The sequence below is a fragment of the Alternaria viburni genome (assembly GCF_023758015.1).
Source record: "Alternaria viburni strain BMP 2772 chromosome Unknown scaffold_4, whole genome shotgun sequence".
Classification (NCBI taxonomy): Eukaryota; Fungi; Ascomycota; class Dothideomycetes; order Pleosporales; family Pleosporaceae; genus Alternaria; species Alternaria viburni.
The window spans coordinates 177575-195897 of record NW_026055773.1 but is presented as its reverse complement, the minus strand read 5'-3'; the positions used below and the strand labels follow the sequence as shown (position 1 = coordinate 195897).

Here is an 18323-nt window from a genome sequence, read left to right as displayed (position 1 = left end):
CAATTCGCTATGGCCGCTGCAGGGACGCAAAACGAGCGACTTGGGGACGGGCCGAGCGTTCGTAGGGAGCGTAAAGCTGGCGATGGTCGTGCTGTCATGGAAGTACGGAGCGATCGCGAGACGTGCATTGCATGCGCCATGCCGCGACTGGCTAGGCACCACCTGAGTTCTAGACGGTTCGGCGCCCAAAGCAGCCGCGCAGGGACCGCTAATCGTTCATCTTAGCAGCGTTGATCGTGCAGCTTGATCTCGATATTCGTCGATTCGGAGCGGAAATCGTGTGCCAGGTACCGCAAGGGGCACGTGGCTGCGACCCGGCTCGAGGTATGACATGACACCTGGCATGCTCCGCTCCCAACCTGTCCGATGTCTCGCCGACTCGCAGACCATGGTCAAAGACTGTTTAATGCAGTGCCACCTCGCTTGCCCTCTACACTGTATTATGCACCCCATCACCAAGTGCTGGTAGTGATGAGCCTGCAGCATGTGTATGCCGCCGTTGCATTCGTGGTCCAATAGCTGCGAGTTTCGGATAGAGTGGTCGACTGCGCAGGGTATCACAGACGTGTGCGTCGATGGAAGGGGACAGTCTTGCTGGTGATCGTGGTTGAGCCATGTGTTGGGCATGGGCCGCGCCATCTCGTAGGAGAACGGCGATAGCTGGGTGAGCCATAGGAACCTTGGAATGCACAAGCGCGCCAAGTCTCTAGAGAACCAGTCTTCCAAAGCCAACATGATTTGCCATGAAACGCCCAGGTAAACCATCTTAATGAAGATACCTGGTTAAAGCTACGAGAACGGCCAGTTCAACAGTTCACAACTTCACTCCTTCCCCCCACGGCACCAGATTAGGCCTAGCGCGACTATGAACCACTCCTTCTTTACCGTATCCCAAAACTGTAAACTGCAGGCAACCGGGCCCCGAACATGTTGTATCTCCACCACCCTGCCTATTAATCTAAACAAGGTCTTCCACCACACTGGATTTCAAACCTACACCAAGGCAATCGACGCATGTCTAGTAAAAATGCCTCATACAAGGCACAAGGTAAAGCGTTCATCGTTGCGGGCACCAATAGTTGCGACAGCCGTAGCAGTGCCACATAGTGATTGACGACGGGGAAGCATCGTTCCCCCACGTACGCAAGAGGAACTGCGCCACTGCGGGTACAACAGGCATCAGAAAGTTCAAGTCCAAGTTGAACCAACACAAACACTGCTCGCATGACTCCCGGTAGCGATAGGCTTACATAGAACATGCGCAGTTGGCACTTGTTCAAGATCTTGAGAACGAGCCTGATCACTTGGGTCAGCCACAGTCTATCTTGCAAACAATGTCCAGTAATATATATCCAAACAGGAGATCTCTGTTTACGGCATATGAATATGAGCCTACGTCAACGCCATTGAGAGGCAGAACATTCAAACCAACATCATGTTTGCCAGTTGATCTAGTTAAAGAAGATGAGGTTCCAGTGAACAACATCAGCGTGACGAGAAAATACTCATAACATCAAATATGGCTGATCATGCCTGACAGTCTCATCAATACGTATACACTACTCCACCACAGACACTCGACCCATCCTCTCCAACAGCCACAAACGCCTCAGAAGCCTCCCTCCCACCATGGCCTGATCGTCGTCCCATCTCTCCCCCACGCCACCCGCACAGCCCGCGTCCGCCACATCTCCGATCGCGAGATCCAACTAACAAACCGTCCGATACACGCCGTCGGAGCTCGGCCTCTGCGCCTTGTGCTTATGCTCCTTCCTCAAACCCTTATTAGCATGCGTCTTCTCGATACTCGGGCTGGCGCCAGGCTGGAATGCTGCAAGATCCACCGCATCCGTCTTCATCAGCATCTCGGTGACGCCACAGATATCCGTAACGAGTCTGTCGATCATGTCAAGTGACAGACTCTCTCTGACGACTACGCGCAGGATCTCGGTCTTGTCTTCGCCGGGCGGGAGCGGGTAGTTGGGGATGATGTATTGCTTGGCGCGGAGCAGGTTGCTGACTGCTTCCTGCTTGACGTGGGGGAAGTCTTTGTGGAACTCGTCGGTGAGCGTGAAGGCTACGACGGGGAGACCGGCGTTGTAGTCTGCGCTTGTGTCGCCTTCGTCGAATTGCTTCTTGCCTTTTTCGTACTTGAAGTCGCCCTTCTTGCGGTGGATGTCGCTGACGCAACGGTACCAGCCCGTGTGCTCGAGCGCCCTGCTCAGTAGCCGTGCGTTGGCCAACATGTTTTCCATAATGGCGCGGTAGCCAGAGAATCCCAGATGGATCAGATTGTAGTACTGCGCGATGATCTGGGCTCCTGGACGGGAGAAGTTCAGAGTGTATGACTCTTCTGTTCCACCCAAGTAGTGGAGCTCGAAGATCAAGTGCTTGGGAAGGTAGCTTTCGTCTCGCCAGATAATCCAGCCAACACCGGCATAGACCAGACCGAACTTGTGTCCACTGGTGTTGATGGATTTGACTCGCGGCAGCTCGAAGTTCCACTTCTTGCCAGCCTTTGCGTGAGTGAAGGGGGCAATAAAGCCACCAGATGCTGCATCAACATGGATGGGAATATCGTTACCAGTCTCCTTCTCGAAAGCGTCCAAGATATCGGAGATCTCTTCGACGGGCTCGTAATGTCCGGTATATGTGGAACCAAGAATGACAAACACACCGATAGTGTTCTCGTCAATGTTCTCTTTCACCAGCTTTGGATCCAGACGGTAGGACGATTCCTCGCTTACGGGCAGGATACGTGACTCAACCTCGAAGTATCTTGCAAACTTCTCTAGCGCGACTTGCGCGTTTGCGCCCATGATGATGTTGGGGTTCGAAGTGTCCTTGCCCTCTGCCCTTCTCTTCTCTTGCCAGCGACGCTTCATTGCGAGTCCACCTAGATGGATAGCCTCACTCGAACCAGTAGTCGCTGATCCGATGGCTTTCTCGCCCTTCTGTGCTCCCCACATATTAGCAATGATGGAAACACACCGTGCGTGCATATCCATCATTGCGGGGTACTCGTCAGCGTCTGACATGTTCTTCGACAAGTTTTCAATCATGAGCTGCTCGGCTTCCTTCTCCATGTAGGTTCCGACGAAAGACGCCAAGTTCAAACTTGGGCGTCCATCCAGATCAAGCTCATCCTTGAGCAACTGGTGAACAACATCCGCTGGAGCACCATCGTGGGGAATCTTGAATTTCGATAGCTCGGTACCAGCGGCATAGCGACTTGAGTATGGTGTAATGTGTGATGTCGCCCGACTCGAAGCTTTGTGGCCTCCAGCCTTGTGCATGGGGTGGTCCTTCAGAGTCTCGAGGAGCTCATCGGTGTCAACGTGTCTAGCGAGTCCGGCCATGGTGATGGATGTTCGAAGAAGATGATTATGTTAATACAAGTTGGAATTGGTACAAGTTTTGCATGTATTTAGCAGAGGATTTCAGTCTTATACGAGTGTTTGCTGGTACACGTAGACAGCGTACATGCGCATGACGACACATTACGTCCGTTGTCGCTCGCAGACACACCAACAATGCAGCAAAAACTCGAACATGCAGCCCAGGCAGAACCCAGTCTGAAAAGCTTGACATTTGCTTGGTAAAAAGCTTGTTTCTGGCAGTGAAAAGGCCCCGTTGAAGGCATCGCAGCCAATGAAGGATGCATTTCCGCGGCCCACTGCGGGCGTTGGCTATGTGCTCAACCGGAGAACCGGCAAGCAAAGTAACAGCATACGCGTCGGCTTCTGGTACTGGCTGATCTAGCCTCGTACCTTGCAGAGAAAGCGCAGAGCGAAAATAACGCATGGTGACGAACCGGCGTTGTAGCATTAGCCGGAAGCAAGTAGCCCTGATGTGTTTGTGCTATTGATGGGTCGATGACGAAACCCCTCCGGTGCTTCGTTTCGCCGACAGCGCGTCGTCACGTGATGATCCAGATACCCCCAAACATCCCATGCGTATCGGATGTTGGAGCTTCCCAGCGGAAGTGTATACACATCCGCTAGGGCATCTCAAAGATCAGATCTCAGATCGCAGACTTACCCGGTTGAAGGCCACGAAACACTCAAAGTTTCGGGTGGTGAGATGGATCGGTGATCATGACGTAGTCACGTCGTCGCCATCCAGCACATCCGCCTCCGCCGTGGAAACGCGGGGAAGATCGACTGACGCGTCCTTGACAGCCTGGTACGTACAGCACGCGGCCGCGAGGCCTCGACGGTGCGTTGGAAGTATGCCTTGAAGCCGGTTGGTTTGTACCTGTGTATACGAGTGAATACGAAAGCGAAACTGTCGAACCATAGCTGCAGCATCTTCCTCTATCCCAACCGGCACAATTCTGGTTCGTTGGATTCGTCCGCCTTGTAGTCCGACACCCAAACAAGCGGGTCACTTACCGACGCTCCGCCCCCCAATAACGTCGCCACGCAGTGGTGTTGTAATCGACTCGGCTTACTCTTTAGCTTCGCTGCCTAGCTACATCTTACCTGTGTTCCTCTACCAACCTTTCCCCATCCCCCGATTCCCCATCAATCACTAGGTCACCATGCGGTTCTCACGCGTTGTACCAGTCTTGCCTCTGGCGACTGCATTTGTCATTACCGAACCGGAAGTCTTCTCCAACATTAACATTGAGAAGTCTGGAAAGCAGCTTGTCGATGGCGCTCACAATGTTTTTGACAACGCCCAGAGCGTGCTTGACGATGCGTTCAGCAAGGTCAAGGACGGTGCCAAGGATGTTTACAGCAAGATCCACCATGCTGGCGCCGACGTTGAGTCGTGGTTAGAGGGAAACCAATTCGACGACAGTGTCGTTGACTTTGAGGACCCTCATCACGGCCACGATGGCCCGCCACACCACGGCAAACCTCACCACCCTCCGCACGACCAGAAGCCGAACCGCACAGTCTACGAGCTCATCAACGAGAGCAAATACACTACAAAGCTCGCAAAGTGGATCAATGAGTTCGACGACATCGTCGAGGCGCTCAACAGCACGAAGGCAAACTACACCGTTTTTGCCCCCACAGACGAAGCCTTTGAGAAGATCCCTGAGCACCACCACAAGCCTTCCAAGGAGGTTCTGAAGGACATCCTCCTGTACCACGTCACCGACGACTTGTACCCTGCTGGCCGCGTACTCAAGACCTACACCATCCCAACCCTCTACCAGCCCTCGAAGCTTCTTGGCCACTCGCAGCGCCTAACCGTCCGCGTCACACTCAAGGGCCCCGCAATCAACTTCTACAGCCGCCTCGTAGCCGTCAACATCTTCGGCACCAACGGCGTCGTCCACGGCGTCGACTCCATCCTCGTGCCTCCCCCCAACGTCGCCTCCATCATCGACCTTCTCCCCGGCGAGTTCAGCACGCTCGAGCTGGGTCTCGGCAAGACCGGTCTGTTCGACAAGATGAACAGCACGGAGTACGAGCACAACGGCGGAACCTTCTTCGCCCCCAACAACTTTGCGTTCCAGAAACTTGGTGCGCGCGCCAATGCTTTCTTGTTCTCAAAGTACGGCGAGAAGTATCTCAAGGCTCTGCTAAAGTACCACATCGTTGTTGATGAGACGCTTTACTCGGATGCGTTCTATGATGGACGGAAGAAGGATGACAAGGATTCTGTTCAGGAGCGTCCCGGAGGCTACCACTACGACATGCCCACTGCGCTTTGCGGCAAGAACCTTGCTGTTGATGTCGGCCGGTATGGACCTTTTGTTGAGATTAGGATCAATGGCTTCTCGCGCGTCACTGTTCATGACGGCGTTGCTAGCGACGGTGTTATCCAGGTCGTCTCCAACGTCTTGATCCCACCCAAGACCGCTGGTGGTGAGCAGGTCTTCTGGAAGGGTGAGGAGCTCGACGTCGAGGACCTCAAGGAGCGCCTTCAGCCTCTTGTTGAAAACATGGAGTTGTAGACGATGGCTTGTAGGAGCACTGAATTTGTATGTTCTTGCAGCGCGACGATCTTTACGACATATTCCTTGTATAATAGCCTTGTCTTCCAGCGGAGCAGGTACTTCACACTAGCACGTGTATGATTCGAATAGCAAATGAACGAATTGATACAGACATTGCGCTCACTACCTGCTTCATACAGTGATGTCGTGAAATCTCATTCTATTGTAAGACCCAAAGACGCAGTGTCAATACCAAAAACAAAAGCAAACTAGAGTGCCATACAGAGCAGGAACCCTTCCTAACCACCAAATTCTACGAAAAGTCCTCGCCACCCTCTTCGATCGTGTTCTTGACCCGCAACAGAAGCGTGGTCTTCCACTTGTCGAGCTTGCTCAGCTGATCGAATTGGAACAACTATCATACGTCAACATAACGCATACTTGGAAAGCGTAACTCCGGGGAAAACATACCTTATCAGCAAACATCTCCTGGTCGCCTTCCTGAACCGCACCTGCCAAGTCAACGAGCAGCGCGTGCTCCCTCTGCTGCTGGAAGCTTGGATCCAGCTCCCTGTATCTGTCAAGCGCAGTGTTGACGCCGACCTGATCGCCTGTGCATAGCTGGCAGATACCAGCTTTGAGAAGGTATTCCTTGACGGACCAGCGCATGAGGTTGTTGGAGATCGAGGTCTTTGCAACCTTCTCGTAAAGCTCGATGGCTTTGTAGTAGTCTTTGCCTTCTAGGGCGACGAGATCAGCGGTCTTGAGCCAAAGCTTGTTGGCGAGTGCCTGTGGGCGTGGGTTAGTTCTTGCCAAAAAGTTGGGTGTTGGGTGGATTACTTCAGCGTTGTCCTATAGATAGGTTAGCATGTGGCCCAAGGTATATTGTGATGCAGTACTTACGCTCTCGTACCAACCAGCCGCTTCCTCGTAGGCGGCTCCGGCTCGGGCGTTGTCACCAAGTTCGACTTCGTAGAGCTCGGCAAGGTTCTGCTTGTGAGTGGCTGCACGGCGGAAGTTGCCTTTGGCGCAGTAATGCGCAATGGCTTTGTCTAAACACCTCGCAGCTGCTTCTGGGTCATCTTTGCGGTAGGCCTCTGATGTCGTGTTAGTTGAAACTGGATCCAACGTGAGAGTAGAAGCATACTGAAGGCGTCTGTGAGCGTGTTTGCTTCGTCATCAGGTTCGTTCAGGTGCTGACGTTGTACTGATGCTGCCTTTTCGAAAGCCTCGCCTGCCTCCTTGCCTAATTGTTGTTAACCTTCAAGATCGCGTTGTGTTGCAGGATGCATCTGCCCATACCCATCTTTTGCATGCGGAACGCATTTGCTGCAGCGATAAACTGCTCTGCGGCTGCCTCATCTATCACGTGCGTCAGCCAAAAAGAGCACATATGCCGCGGTCTGTATCATACACTTGTCTGCCTTATTACTGAAGAAACTGAAGCCACCGCCTGCCTTCTGCAATGATGTTTCTGCCTGTCCACATCGATATCAGTTATCTGCTGTGTGGCTGAGTCGTGAGTGTAGGCCCCACCTGTCGCAGCAGCGCTCGTGGATCGCCGGCCATATTCGCTGTATTTTCTAGAGTCGGTGGTATACGAGGAGGAGAGGGGATGAATAGAGTATGTGACTGTGCAGGCAGACGTTATGTTGAAACTTTGGTCGAGACAGGTGGCTGCACTTGCTGTCTCAATGCGATGACGACCCACGTTGGTCCATGCGAGGGCTGTGACCTCGGCGGCGGCGTTACCGTATCCGCGCTAGTGTTTGCAACCGCCTCGAGCTTCACGACTTTACATTCACAGCAGCGCCGCTTGGGTCTCGCGATAGAAGAGGAAGGTCGCCGTCATATCGATGCGCTGAAGTATCATACGGCCCACAACAAAAATCTCGTTCCGTCCCAACCAACGTCCTACCCCGCCTCGCGCATCACATTCATCATGGCGGCACGTCGCGCGTTTTCGTTCACGAAGTTTTGCAAGCCTTCACAATACCTGCAAATACGCTCATACACGCCCTCACGTGTACGATTATACGAGGATCCGTGGACCCAGGAAAAGCCAGCACAGAAGAAGACAGGCATCCATCCCGACGAACTCGAAGAGCTTCTAGCAAAGCCCACCTGGTCCGTCGAGTCCCTACTACCGCCAAAGACGCGCGCTCCCGACGCCCCTCAAATTACCTCCCAACAACTACATCATCTCCTCCGCCTATCAGCCCTCCCGCCACCCGAAACGGCCGAACAAGAGCAGAAGATGCTAGACACACTAGCAGCGCAATTACACTTTGTGGGCAAGATCCAGGAAGTGGATACAACGGGGGTGAAGCCGTTACGGGCTATACGGGATGAGACGATGGCTGCAGAACAAGAGCAGACGATTACGTTGGAGACGCTGAGGGATGCTTTGGATAAAGAGAAGGTTATAGGACAGCATCATAAGCGGCTACAAAGAGATACTACGCCTGTGGATGCGAAGGATGTTGAGGATTGGGATGTTCTGGGTTCGGCAGAACGCAAATCTGGCAAATACTTCGTTGTGGAAAGTGAACGGCAGCAGGAATGATCCTTCGTCATACGTCATTCCAAACGTGTACATCAGGAGCAATCATTGTGGGGCAGCATCGTACCTGCTACGAGTTGGATACGAACGATTGTCGAAGAACGACTTGGTTTCTCTCCAAGGAAACCCAACGCCAAACGCCCCAGAAGCTGTAAGAGAGCATGTTCAGGAAGGAACGACGGCTTCATGAGCAGCATGAAGTAGTAGTGCTCGCTCGCGGCACACGGGCTTTCATCGATATGCCCAGAGCAAGAAAATATCAAGAAGAAAGACAGCCAAGAACCACGGTGCCAGACCCAAGGCTGCCATCACTGAAAGGAGACACCGAAAACCCTCGTCAAGTAGGAGATCACGCCCACCAGGAATCGACCTCCAAGCCACATTCAGCACAACGCTTAACAACATGCGAATCCCCATCACAATCGCAAAAGGGCGCCTCTTCCAACTCATCCAGATCAGGTGTCGGCAAGCGGCCGAGCCTAGGCGTAGGAGGAGGCGTTGGTCCCGCAGAGGAGTGCAAAGCTCCCTTTGACTCCACCAGCAATTCTCGATTCGACTTTGCCTCGCCATGAAGGACCACTGGCTTCTCCCTTCCTTTCAACACGTGCTTGGCAGAAGTCACGTGTGTCACGTGTCTCTCACCGGGTCCTGCGGCCAACCCTCTCGGTGCGGGGTGAGATAGCTCGACCTGCTGAAGTCTGCTTCGCGGGCTTGTATGCTCGTTCTCCACGGGATACAAGACGAAGTCGGCATATGTCTGGACTGGAGAGTCGATCTTGCGGACTGCCCATGAGCGACGACGAGATTCCTCGATCTGGATACTGCGTCCATTGTGGTATGTCGTCTGACGGTACTCGTCCCCTTGCTGCTGTCTTTCCGGCATGGTTGGTGCCTGGCGAGCGGACTGTCGTGCTGGCGACGACGACGACGGCATCGATGCAGCCAGTGTATGGGAAAAGCTCAAAGAGAGTCCAAAGCGATCTCGAAAGCCTTCTCAAGTCCTCCAAGTTGGTCCCAAGGCCAAGAAGAGATGTTGTGGGATGGTTATGTGAAGAGGGGTAGTGGGGAGGAAGAGCGACGAAGGGGTGCGGAGGTGCGTGGTGGGCGGTGCGAGTATATACAGTGCGCGAGCTGCCCGCCAAGCCTTCTCTCGCCTGACACCCCTCCGGGCTTTGGCTTCCACCACCACGCCCCCTCGGTTGCTTGTCCTTCTGCAGCAATCGACTCCCACTCTCGCAAGCAGTTTGAAGAGACTCGATTCGTTCGAAAAGACAGGGATTCACAGGACTTGTATGGCTCTAGTGCACTTTTGCACACTTCCGCGTGGGAATGGTGGTGTGTCTGCTTGTCGAAGGCAGCATGCGCTTCCAACACTGTAGGTGAGCGGCTTTTGAGCCTACGAGACCAATGGGGAGGCGGCATTCATTCGATGCATCGAGTTTTGGGGATGCCTACACGTGCACCTTGTCGTCGCTGGCCGTCTCTCTTCAGCCCGAGCATACGTAGATGATATACCTCCTTGAAATAGTCTTGTAATCTTGCTTAGACACGACTAATACTAAACGAGCTCAACTGTATCCTCTCAACCTCATTTACACTACTCCCATTAGGTGTCGTCATGTAGTTGCTCATGCATGACAAGTCACCTACCAAGACCTCCACCAAAAGTCGTACACCCATTCCTTCTTCAAACGCATACTTATCCATACAGTCTCGTCGAACTTACAACATGAAAACTTGATCCCACACGAATTCGTCCCGAGCGGTGATCACCACACCACCCTGCAAGGTCGCACCGGTGGCGGTTCTCTAACGCATAGGCAATCATGCTTTTGATTGGCTCGTAGCGTGGGTATTCAATAGCCACTTCCCCTCGAGACGCCACGGTCAACGTGCTATGGATGCTGGCTGAAGAGGAGGCGGACGAAAAGATCCTTATGTAGTATACAAATTTTTGACCCGGAAACCCGTCGTCTACGATTATTCGCCAGCGCTGCCCTCAGCTTCGTAGGATGTGGCGTGTTTTGGAACGAGATATAGCAGGATGTCCATACATGTCTGACATGCTGAAAACGAATCTAATAAGCTTCTGCTCGGTATAAGTCTATTCGAGAAGCCTGAAATCTGAAATGCCACCCATCCTATCGTTGTTAGACTATTTCCCACCTTTTCCACTCGCTAAAGGCACTGTCGAAGACTTTAAGTATACTACACAAAGTTCGATTACAAGTGTGTACACACGTCCATAATCTTCACCTCTTCCAATGTCTTCTACACACAACATGTTTCCACCCCGAAGATATAGCTCAGTATATTCCCTATACACACTCAATCGTCGAGACGCCAATGCCGATGACTACCTAGTTAGCTCTAGCTCCTACAAATTCGACCAAAGTAACACAAGACAGGATAAACTACACCAAAATCGACAAAGCTATAATTGTAGATATAGTAGTTGGGTATGAAGAGACTTTACAATTAGCTTGACTGCTATGCGTTTCAAACAAGATTAAGAAATGCGAGAGGACAGAGGACTAGGTTGTAGGCAAGATGAAAGAAATGCGTGGTGAGTATCATACAAACTCCATCACAAGACCAGTAAAAGTTCCTTAATAGCAAAATACCGCCTAAGCAGTCTCTCTCCATTCCCCGTCCACCTTCGCTAGATAAATAATCATACAAACCACTCCCACCCAACAATCCGAAAATATCCTCAACGAGAACAACAAAATGAAAAAAACGCCACTGGGTCGAGAACATTACCCCGAACAACCCCCCAGTTCCCATGCCATGGTATAACGAAAAAAAGCCCAGACACCATAACCCTTTCGTCCCGGAAATCCCAAAATAGGGGAAAATGCCCCCAAAACGCCTGATCCTATGCATCCCATGCATGTTTCTGCTTCGTCAGTTGATACACGTACACGCCGTTCTTTACACACGCACTCCCAGCCCTTGTCTTTATTGCGGCTCCAACTCCCCGTCCAAATCTTCATCTGTATCTCCCTCCGCATCTCTATCCGTCCCCCCATCCCCATCCACATCTTCATCCGTAACCACCTCAGCGTCTTTAGAGGAATTCTACTCTCGTGGTGGACAAGCCACACGCTGCTCTTCCTCTTCCTCTTCTCCCTCGGAACACTACTCTCCAGGACTCGCCACACTACCCCCCGGCTCCACACTCGCACTCGCCCTACTCCTCTCCTTCGCGCCGCCACCACCCAGACTGAGCTTGATCTTCTTCTTCTTGGGTGAATCGCCGCCGACATCATCGACATCTCTATCCCTTTTCCCTTCGCCCCTCTCACTACTCTCACTATGTTTCCGATCACCTATATCCGGTCTTCCTGTTTTTAACTTGACTTTCAGTGTGCCGTTGCTGCCACCGCTCCCATTAGACGGTTTATCGCGGTCCGCTTTCTTAATGTACGAGCTCTTCTTCTTCATCTTGCGGCGCTCGGGGGTATCGTCAGCGTCGAAGTCGTCTGCGTCGTCGGTGGCGGCGAGGCGTTTGACGGGCGAGATGCCCTTTGATTTACTGCTTGTTTTGGTCTTCTCGGAGGGGTCTTGGGAGCCAGGCGCAGGCGTGCCCATGCGGCTTCCGAGCGGCGTGTTGCCGACGCCTGAGCCTGTGCCGTTTTGACCAGTGAGTTTAGCCATGGCGTTGCGCGAGGACTGGCGGCCGCTGATGCCGAGGCACTTTTCGAGGTGTTGGGCGAATCGCGTTATGAGTAAGCTGCGCTTGCAGTTGGGGCAGGTGTGCCAGGGAATGTACGAGGCGGGCTTGCCGCCGGTGTTGAGTTTGATTTCCTTGGTGTCGCCGCCGGCCATGTCGGTGTCTTGGGAGCCGGGGGTGCCCACGCTCTCCTTTTCGGCGTTCTTCTGCTGCTGCTTGATGAGCTCGCGTTCCTTCTTGCTCTTAGCCATGTCGGTGGGGAACGGGTTGCCGTAGACGTCGTGGCCGGATCGCTGGACCCACGGATACAGCATGCAGTACTCTTTGGTCAGGTCTGGGTTCTGCATGCCCTTGCCCATGATGGGGTGCATCAGCCGGGGCAGCTTGCAGTGGGGACATATGATCTCGGGCGTCGTCTTGAGCGGGTTGCCCTTGAGGAAGACGCGTCCGTTCTCGTACTTGGCGGCGGATGTCTCAGCGATGGGTATCGACGTGGCGCCCGTCGTGTTTTGCTTCTGCGACTGGGGCTCGAGGTTGGCGAGGGCGATGGATTCGGCCTGGGTGGCCGCCGACTGCATGCGGAGCAGCTTCTCGGAGCGGTGGCACGACAGGGCCGTGGTGAAGACGATGTTGCTCAGCAAGTCGTCGAGGATGTTGGTAGTCTGCGACACGATTGTTAGTAGCCGAGGAGGCGGTTTGCGGCGGACAGGCGTACCAATTCTGCCAGCGCGTCCGAGGGCAGGCCGACGGCAGCGTCGACGCCCTCGGCCTGGTCGTCTGCCGGGCGGTCCTCAGACATGACGCAGCTGGGCGTGGTGGACTATGGTGTTCAGGGCGTGGAGAAATGGTTGCTGAGACGTTAGCGGCCACGACGGGACATATCGCGCATCCCTGCTCCGGCTCCGATTTAGCGCATGCAGCCAGAGTTGGCCTACCCCACACGCCCACCCACACACCGAGAACTGCGTGTTCACCCAAGAATCTGCGGTGGAGCTGCGCGTCTCCACTGATGCATGTGACTGCAACAATGCAACAAGCAATGGGTATCATTCAGAGCATCTATCCACGCCTATCTTGGCTACCTAGACTACCTCCCATCGCGCCAGCCTGCCGATGGTACTTCCCGCCTGTCGCACAATGCACACGCGATCCGATTTTGGCACGCCCGAGTCAGACCCAGGGGCGACCACCTTGTGCATTACCAGATTCGCAACCGCTGTCGGCATGCCCTCTGCGAGGTTGTAGTTGCCCGTTGTGACGAAGCCGATTAGATCCACTTCGTCAGGCACTAGAGGGTAATTCTCCTCGCCAGCGCTCGGTGGGCCGTTGTCTAGGAGACTCCTTGCAAGATCCCTGCGCTGGATATGGTCTGGCTGCTTAACGACACCTCGACTCTGTTGCTTCGTCGACGTACGCTTCGTGCCGGGTTGTGGCAGCTGGGCTAGCCATTGCCCACGGAGTTGTGGGTCGCTAGGCAGACGGTAGATGCGAGCGCAGTCTGTAGGGGTGCCTCGTTGGACCATCGTGATCTTGACCGTGAATACATCTGATGGCAACAACGAGCCGCTCGACGAAGCCGTGCCGTCAATCAAGCCAACAGCCTCTCTGAACGAGAGCTGTCTGACAGGAGTTCGAGATTCTTGACGTGAAGACACATCTGCAATCAACCTCTTCCAGTCGCAAGACCACGGATCTCCAATCTCGCCCTTCCTACCCTTACCAAGCTCAATAGTCGACCATTCAATCCTCTTCCCCTTCGGACGCTTAGTCCACTCGTGCTTCCTCACTTCACGCTCACGCTCTTCCCAGACCCAACCAGCCTCTGTACCAGGATGGTCGTACGGGAAGTGCGGCTTCGAGCGCTCAAAGTCCACCTGACGTCTCTCTTTCAAGCCGCCGAATCGGGGGTTGCCGCCTGTGGAAACCGGATAGCGCATAATCTGTCGCCATACAGGCATCACGCATTTCCAGGGAAGGAGAATGGTCCAGGACTTGCTTTCTCGTGACACGAATACAAGTGTTGGAATGCGTGGGTCCGTGGATCGGGCCTCAGGATCTTCACCTAGTGTGCATGCGCCCTTCCGGCGATTAATTGATTTTTGAGAGGGCATGGTTCGCTGTGCGGCTAGTCGGCTGTTGGTGTCGAAGATTGAGGCTGGAGTCAGAGTATTTTCGACTGACCAGGTTGCCAGAGTTCCCGTCAAGGCAGTCAGCGACTGCTGATCGTGTGCTATCGGCGAAGTGCGAGGAGGATCGCGAAGCCGGGGATCTGAAATATCAAACGACAACTGCGCACCGGCTGGTAACGATGCAGCGTCCGTCACAGAGGCCAAAGTCGGCCATAGTGACTGGGGAGTATCAGAGCCAGCCTCAGGAGAAGCCACCGGGGCAAGAACAGAGCAGAGAGCCTCCGCAGCAGCCGGACCTACAATCTCAATAGACCCAATTTCGAAGCGGAGATCTCGCACGGTAACAGCAGGCTTCTGTACTTTAGCAGTCCGAACAACTTCCTCCCAGAGCTGCAAGAAAGCGCCCGGATGCACCCGAATGAAGGCTTTCGTCTTTTTGCCGTCCGCATGCGGTGCACACCAGATGACAGTCACCCGAGCGATCTTCACCAACGGCTTCGATTCTCTTTCGTATATCCAGCCTTCCCAGGTCCTAGTGCCATTCCGCCACTTCTTAGCCCTGCCTCTGTTCTGCCATGGATCATCTGTGTCCTCTGCAGAGAAGTGAAGACCCTTGAGTAGCCCCGTTATACTGGCTTCAGGACCCTCCAGGCTGAGGGTCGACATGTAGCTCATATCCCACGCGACAGCTCCCCGCTGGGTTGCAGCTCTGTGTGTGAGACGGTATGCCTTGACCGCTGGCTGCAACGGTATCGCAAACCGCCAGAGAGGCTCTTTCGGATCCGTCATCTTTGCGCGCTTGGTATGCCACAGGTGCGTAGGAAGCCAGGTCTTGTCTCGCTGGCGTCTGCGGAATCGCGATGGAGGGGTAGCGGGTGTGGCCAAGGGCGGGAACTTGCGCTTCCGCTTCGGTGGTGAGGGCTTCGTGACTTGCCTCGGCGCATCCTCCATCTTCGCGTCTCCGTCGTCGTCTTTCCCACTGCCATCCTTCCTCTTCTTCGCCTTCTGCCTGCTCTGCTCCCTCCCCTCCTTCCTCAGGAACTTCTTCTTGCCCTTCCCAATACCGCTCCCACTAGTACCTCTGGCAATGGGCGTGTTGTCTTCTTTAGCTTCTTGCCGCGCCCTGACCCGCAATCTCTTTGGCACGCGCTGCGGATTGTGACTTGCGGTCCTCCTCCTCAACTCCCGTGGCACATCCTGGAAAGCCCGTCGCGAGAGCCCTTTCTTGGCCGCCTTCATGGCGCCCTCGAGCGACCTGATTTCATTCTCGTGCGACTTGAGAAAGTTCCTGACGTTGATCTCGCCATTGGGGTACGCGTTGCTAGTCGAAACCGCGGGGATGACGTACTGGGGTCGTTGCTGGAATCTGGTGCGTTTAACAGGATTGCCAGGGCCCGTGTGGGCAGGCTGCTTTCTCTTCCTCGAGCTATCGGCCATGGTGGGACGTCTATCAGCTTATGCTATGCTATCTCAAGCTCACTGGGCCAACGGTCGCGGCGACTGAAATCTTAGCGAGATCTCCACACCAACGGGCCTACTAGCGCGGAGTCATTCGTCACGTCCGCACGTGTTACGCCGAAGCACTGACAGCCTACCAGTGCCGCGCTGGACCCTTTGGCATTGGTCTGCTGCATTCTGTTTCATCGCGCCGACCCCCCTAGCCCGTTGTTTGATTAATTACTCCATTCACAACATCTTCATTTCGCGATTCGGCCTAGAGCTCCACTTGCTGTGCCCCCCTGTGATTGCACCTATCCCCTGCATTGTGCGCAGCCACCATGCTGCCCTGTCCATGTGGTCTAGGACATGTCCTGATCATTCAATGTTTTCCCACACTGTGTCTTCACACAACAACAGCATCTCTACTTTGAACAGCGCCCACCCCACTCCACATAGCACATCCTCTATCATTACCACACGACGCACGCACCCACCTTGCTATTGCTAGTACATAATGACCACCCACACATACACCACAATGTCTCCGACTCCCAGCTTTCAACCTCCCTCCGAGCAAATGTGCAAGATAAATTTCAGCCCACTGCGATCGCCCTCTCCGCGCAAACGCTTCAACAACCACGGGCGCAACCAGTCTGAAGCTATCCAACGCCCGCGGCCCATTAGTGTAGCAGACAACTCTCCAATGGTGCAGCACACGAAAAGGTCCTCGATATACGTCTCAGAGGGATGCTATACTCTCAAAGGTCCAGCCATGGCCTCGCCGACGAACGACCCCTCCGATGTTGTCGATCACTACGCTATCCTCGAACTCACTCCCAAGGCCACCACCGACGAGATTAGGGCTGCGTATCGCCGTCTGCGAGGTGTGTACTTTGCCAACGACGCGAAGAAGTACCGTGCGCTACAGACTGGCTTCGATTGCCTCATGGACCCAAATACTCGCCAAGTCTACGATGCTAGCTACCAGCCAGCTGCGGCAACGCCGGATTCGCTATCTAGTATCGGTGAGGTCCTGGATCAGGGAAAACACTGGCGCAAGGATAGTGCTCATGGCGACGACGCTATCGCCGAGGAGGAAGAGGAAGAGGAGGAGCAGGACCTACGGACTGACGATCCGAATTGGGCTCTTAAACGATTCCAATGTGAGGGCCATGAGATTATGCTGGGCACGGAGCCGTATCAGTCCTGGATCCCTCTGCCCACATGCTCACTGCGGGCATGTAGAGGACCGAAGTATCTCGGCAATTTCGCAGTGAACGCATATCCGACCGCGAACTAGTCCTCTTTCCCCATCGCTCGATATACCCCAAATCTAACACACAGCCTTATCTACTCGGCTTGATGCGCCTGAGTTCTTCACGATTGTTTATAGCAGAGCAGGTCTTGCATGCATTTAGCGGTCTGGCCTTGCGGCGCAACTGGGCGGTCACTTTGTTCCTTCTTGGTCCCTTTGGTCCCTTTGTCACCTTAGCGTTGTTTTATGCACACAAGCGGCGATTCACCATCATCCCCTTTTCTCTGTACAGGATAGAAAGTCCCAACTTTACTGCAAATTGGCTACACTCACTACATATCTCGTATATCGAGCACACTCTGAATGATAATGTATGACACTAGGAGACTTGGTTCGATCGGCGTGCATATGCATGTGATGAAGTTTATATGGCGAGTTCTGAAACATCAGGTCCGCATACTCCGTACGACGGTTTCTGCGATACGCAGGAGACATGCAGGACTACAATGCTAGACAAACGACGGGAAGACCAATGGTGTCACGCGAAGGGGGTCATGACATCACGAGGTAGCGGTGCAGTGGGGTGGCAAAGTAGATAGACCAGAGTCGCATTGCTGATATCGATCGCTATGATACAGGGCTCTAAGTTGCAAATGCCACTCTGATCCGATCCTGTCCTGCTCTAAGACACTGTCGCATGCTGGGTGTTGTCGCGAGCTTTCTACTGGTCGAGCTTTACGGGGAAGTTGCCAGCCTCTATATCATGTGTTAGCTATAGCTCTTTCAAAGTCCGTTGCGCATGCAGATAGATCTTTCGGAATCAGATACTCACCACGCTGGTCGTCCCATCGCGATGTCCAGCCGCTGGGGCACAGGGACTTGTAGGCCAACATGAACTATATCCATCAGTATGCATGCCCATCTTCAATGCGACGTTTCCGGAGTGCGCACCTGGCGGCAGGGGGCAAAGTCCTCGCCCTTGGCGATGATGCACTTGTGGTAGTCGACGTAGTTTTGCCAGCAGTGCTTGGTCTGGTTCTGGTTGGGGAAGCGGGCATCGAAGCCTATATGCGCCGAAGCATGTTAGCACCCAATACGGCCCATCTCAAGCTCCAGGCGTCATTTTGGCAGGCGGTGCAGGGCGCAGAGCAAGTCCGGGGAAGGCGTACCAGCTGTGCGGCGGCAGATTAGCGATTGAAGCTCGACATGCGGAGGTGCGGGAAAAGCTCACCAGTGACAAACTTGAAGGGCTTGGTTACGAGCTCGTCGCCGTTCTCGCCGTTCTCGTTGTCAGACATGATTGCGATGGGGGATTGGGCGTGGTTCGGGCGTGGGCGTGGCGGCAATGGCAGGCGGGCGTGTGC

At 54.1% G+C, this 18323-nt stretch overlaps 7 protein-coding genes across 7 annotated transcripts; 3 read left to right on the top strand and 4 right to left on the bottom strand.

Annotated features, from left to right (window-relative positions):
• Positions 1–1709: 1709 nt before the first annotated feature.
• J4E79_002322 (uncharacterized protein) lies at positions 1710–3359 on the bottom strand (the record flags this gene model as incomplete). The annotated part of the gene is made up of 1 exon (XM_049351222.1): positions 1710–3359. One exon carries the CDS (start codon positions 3357–3359, stop codon positions 1710–1712), a length of 1650 nt encoding a protein of 549 aa, XP_049213860.1.
• A 1184-nt stretch (positions 3360–4543) lies between these two features.
• On the top strand, positions 4544–5914 carry J4E79_002321 (uncharacterized protein; the record flags this gene model as incomplete). The annotated part of the gene is made up of 1 exon (XM_049351221.1): positions 4544–5914. One exon carries the CDS (start codon positions 4544–4546, stop codon positions 5912–5914), a length of 1371 nt encoding a protein of 456 aa, XP_049213859.1.
• Positions 5915–7838: 1924 nt separating this feature from the next.
• On the top strand, positions 7839–8462 carry J4E79_002320 (uncharacterized protein; the record flags this gene model as incomplete). The annotated part of the gene is made up of 1 exon (XM_049351220.1): positions 7839–8462. One exon carries the CDS (start codon positions 7839–7841, stop codon positions 8460–8462), a length of 624 nt encoding a protein of 207 aa, XP_049213858.1.
• A 3138-nt stretch (positions 8463–11600) lies between these two features.
• J4E79_002319 (uncharacterized protein) lies at positions 11601–12934 on the bottom strand (the record flags this gene model as incomplete). The annotated part of the gene is made up of 2 exons (XM_049351219.1): positions 11601–12797; positions 12851–12934. The coding sequence occupies 2 exons, from the start codon at positions 12932–12934 to the stop codon at positions 11601–11603; spliced, it is 1281 nt and encodes a 426-aa protein (XP_049213857.1).
• A 283-nt stretch (positions 12935–13217) lies between these two features.
• J4E79_002318 (uncharacterized protein) lies at positions 13218–15701 on the bottom strand (the record flags this gene model as incomplete). The annotated part of the gene is made up of 1 exon (XM_049351218.1): positions 13218–15701. One exon carries the CDS (start codon positions 15699–15701, stop codon positions 13218–13220), a length of 2484 nt encoding a protein of 827 aa, XP_049213856.1.
• Positions 15702–16476: 775 nt separating this feature from the next.
• Positions 16477–17004, top strand: J4E79_002317 (uncharacterized protein; the record flags this gene model as incomplete). Its single annotated transcript, XM_049351217.1, has 1 exon — positions 16477–17004. One exon carries the CDS (start codon positions 16477–16479, stop codon positions 17002–17004), a length of 528 nt encoding a protein of 175 aa, XP_049213855.1.
• Positions 17005–17680: 676 nt separating this feature from the next.
• Positions 17681–18257, bottom strand: COX13 (Cytochrome c oxidase subunit 6A, mitochondrial; the record flags this gene model as incomplete). The annotated part of the gene is made up of 4 exons (XM_049351216.1): positions 17681–17715; positions 17792–17855; positions 17911–18023; positions 18191–18257. 4 exons carry the CDS (start codon positions 18255–18257, stop codon positions 17681–17683), a joined length of 279 nt encoding a protein of 92 aa, XP_049213854.1.
• Positions 18258–18323: the final 66 nt, after the last annotated feature.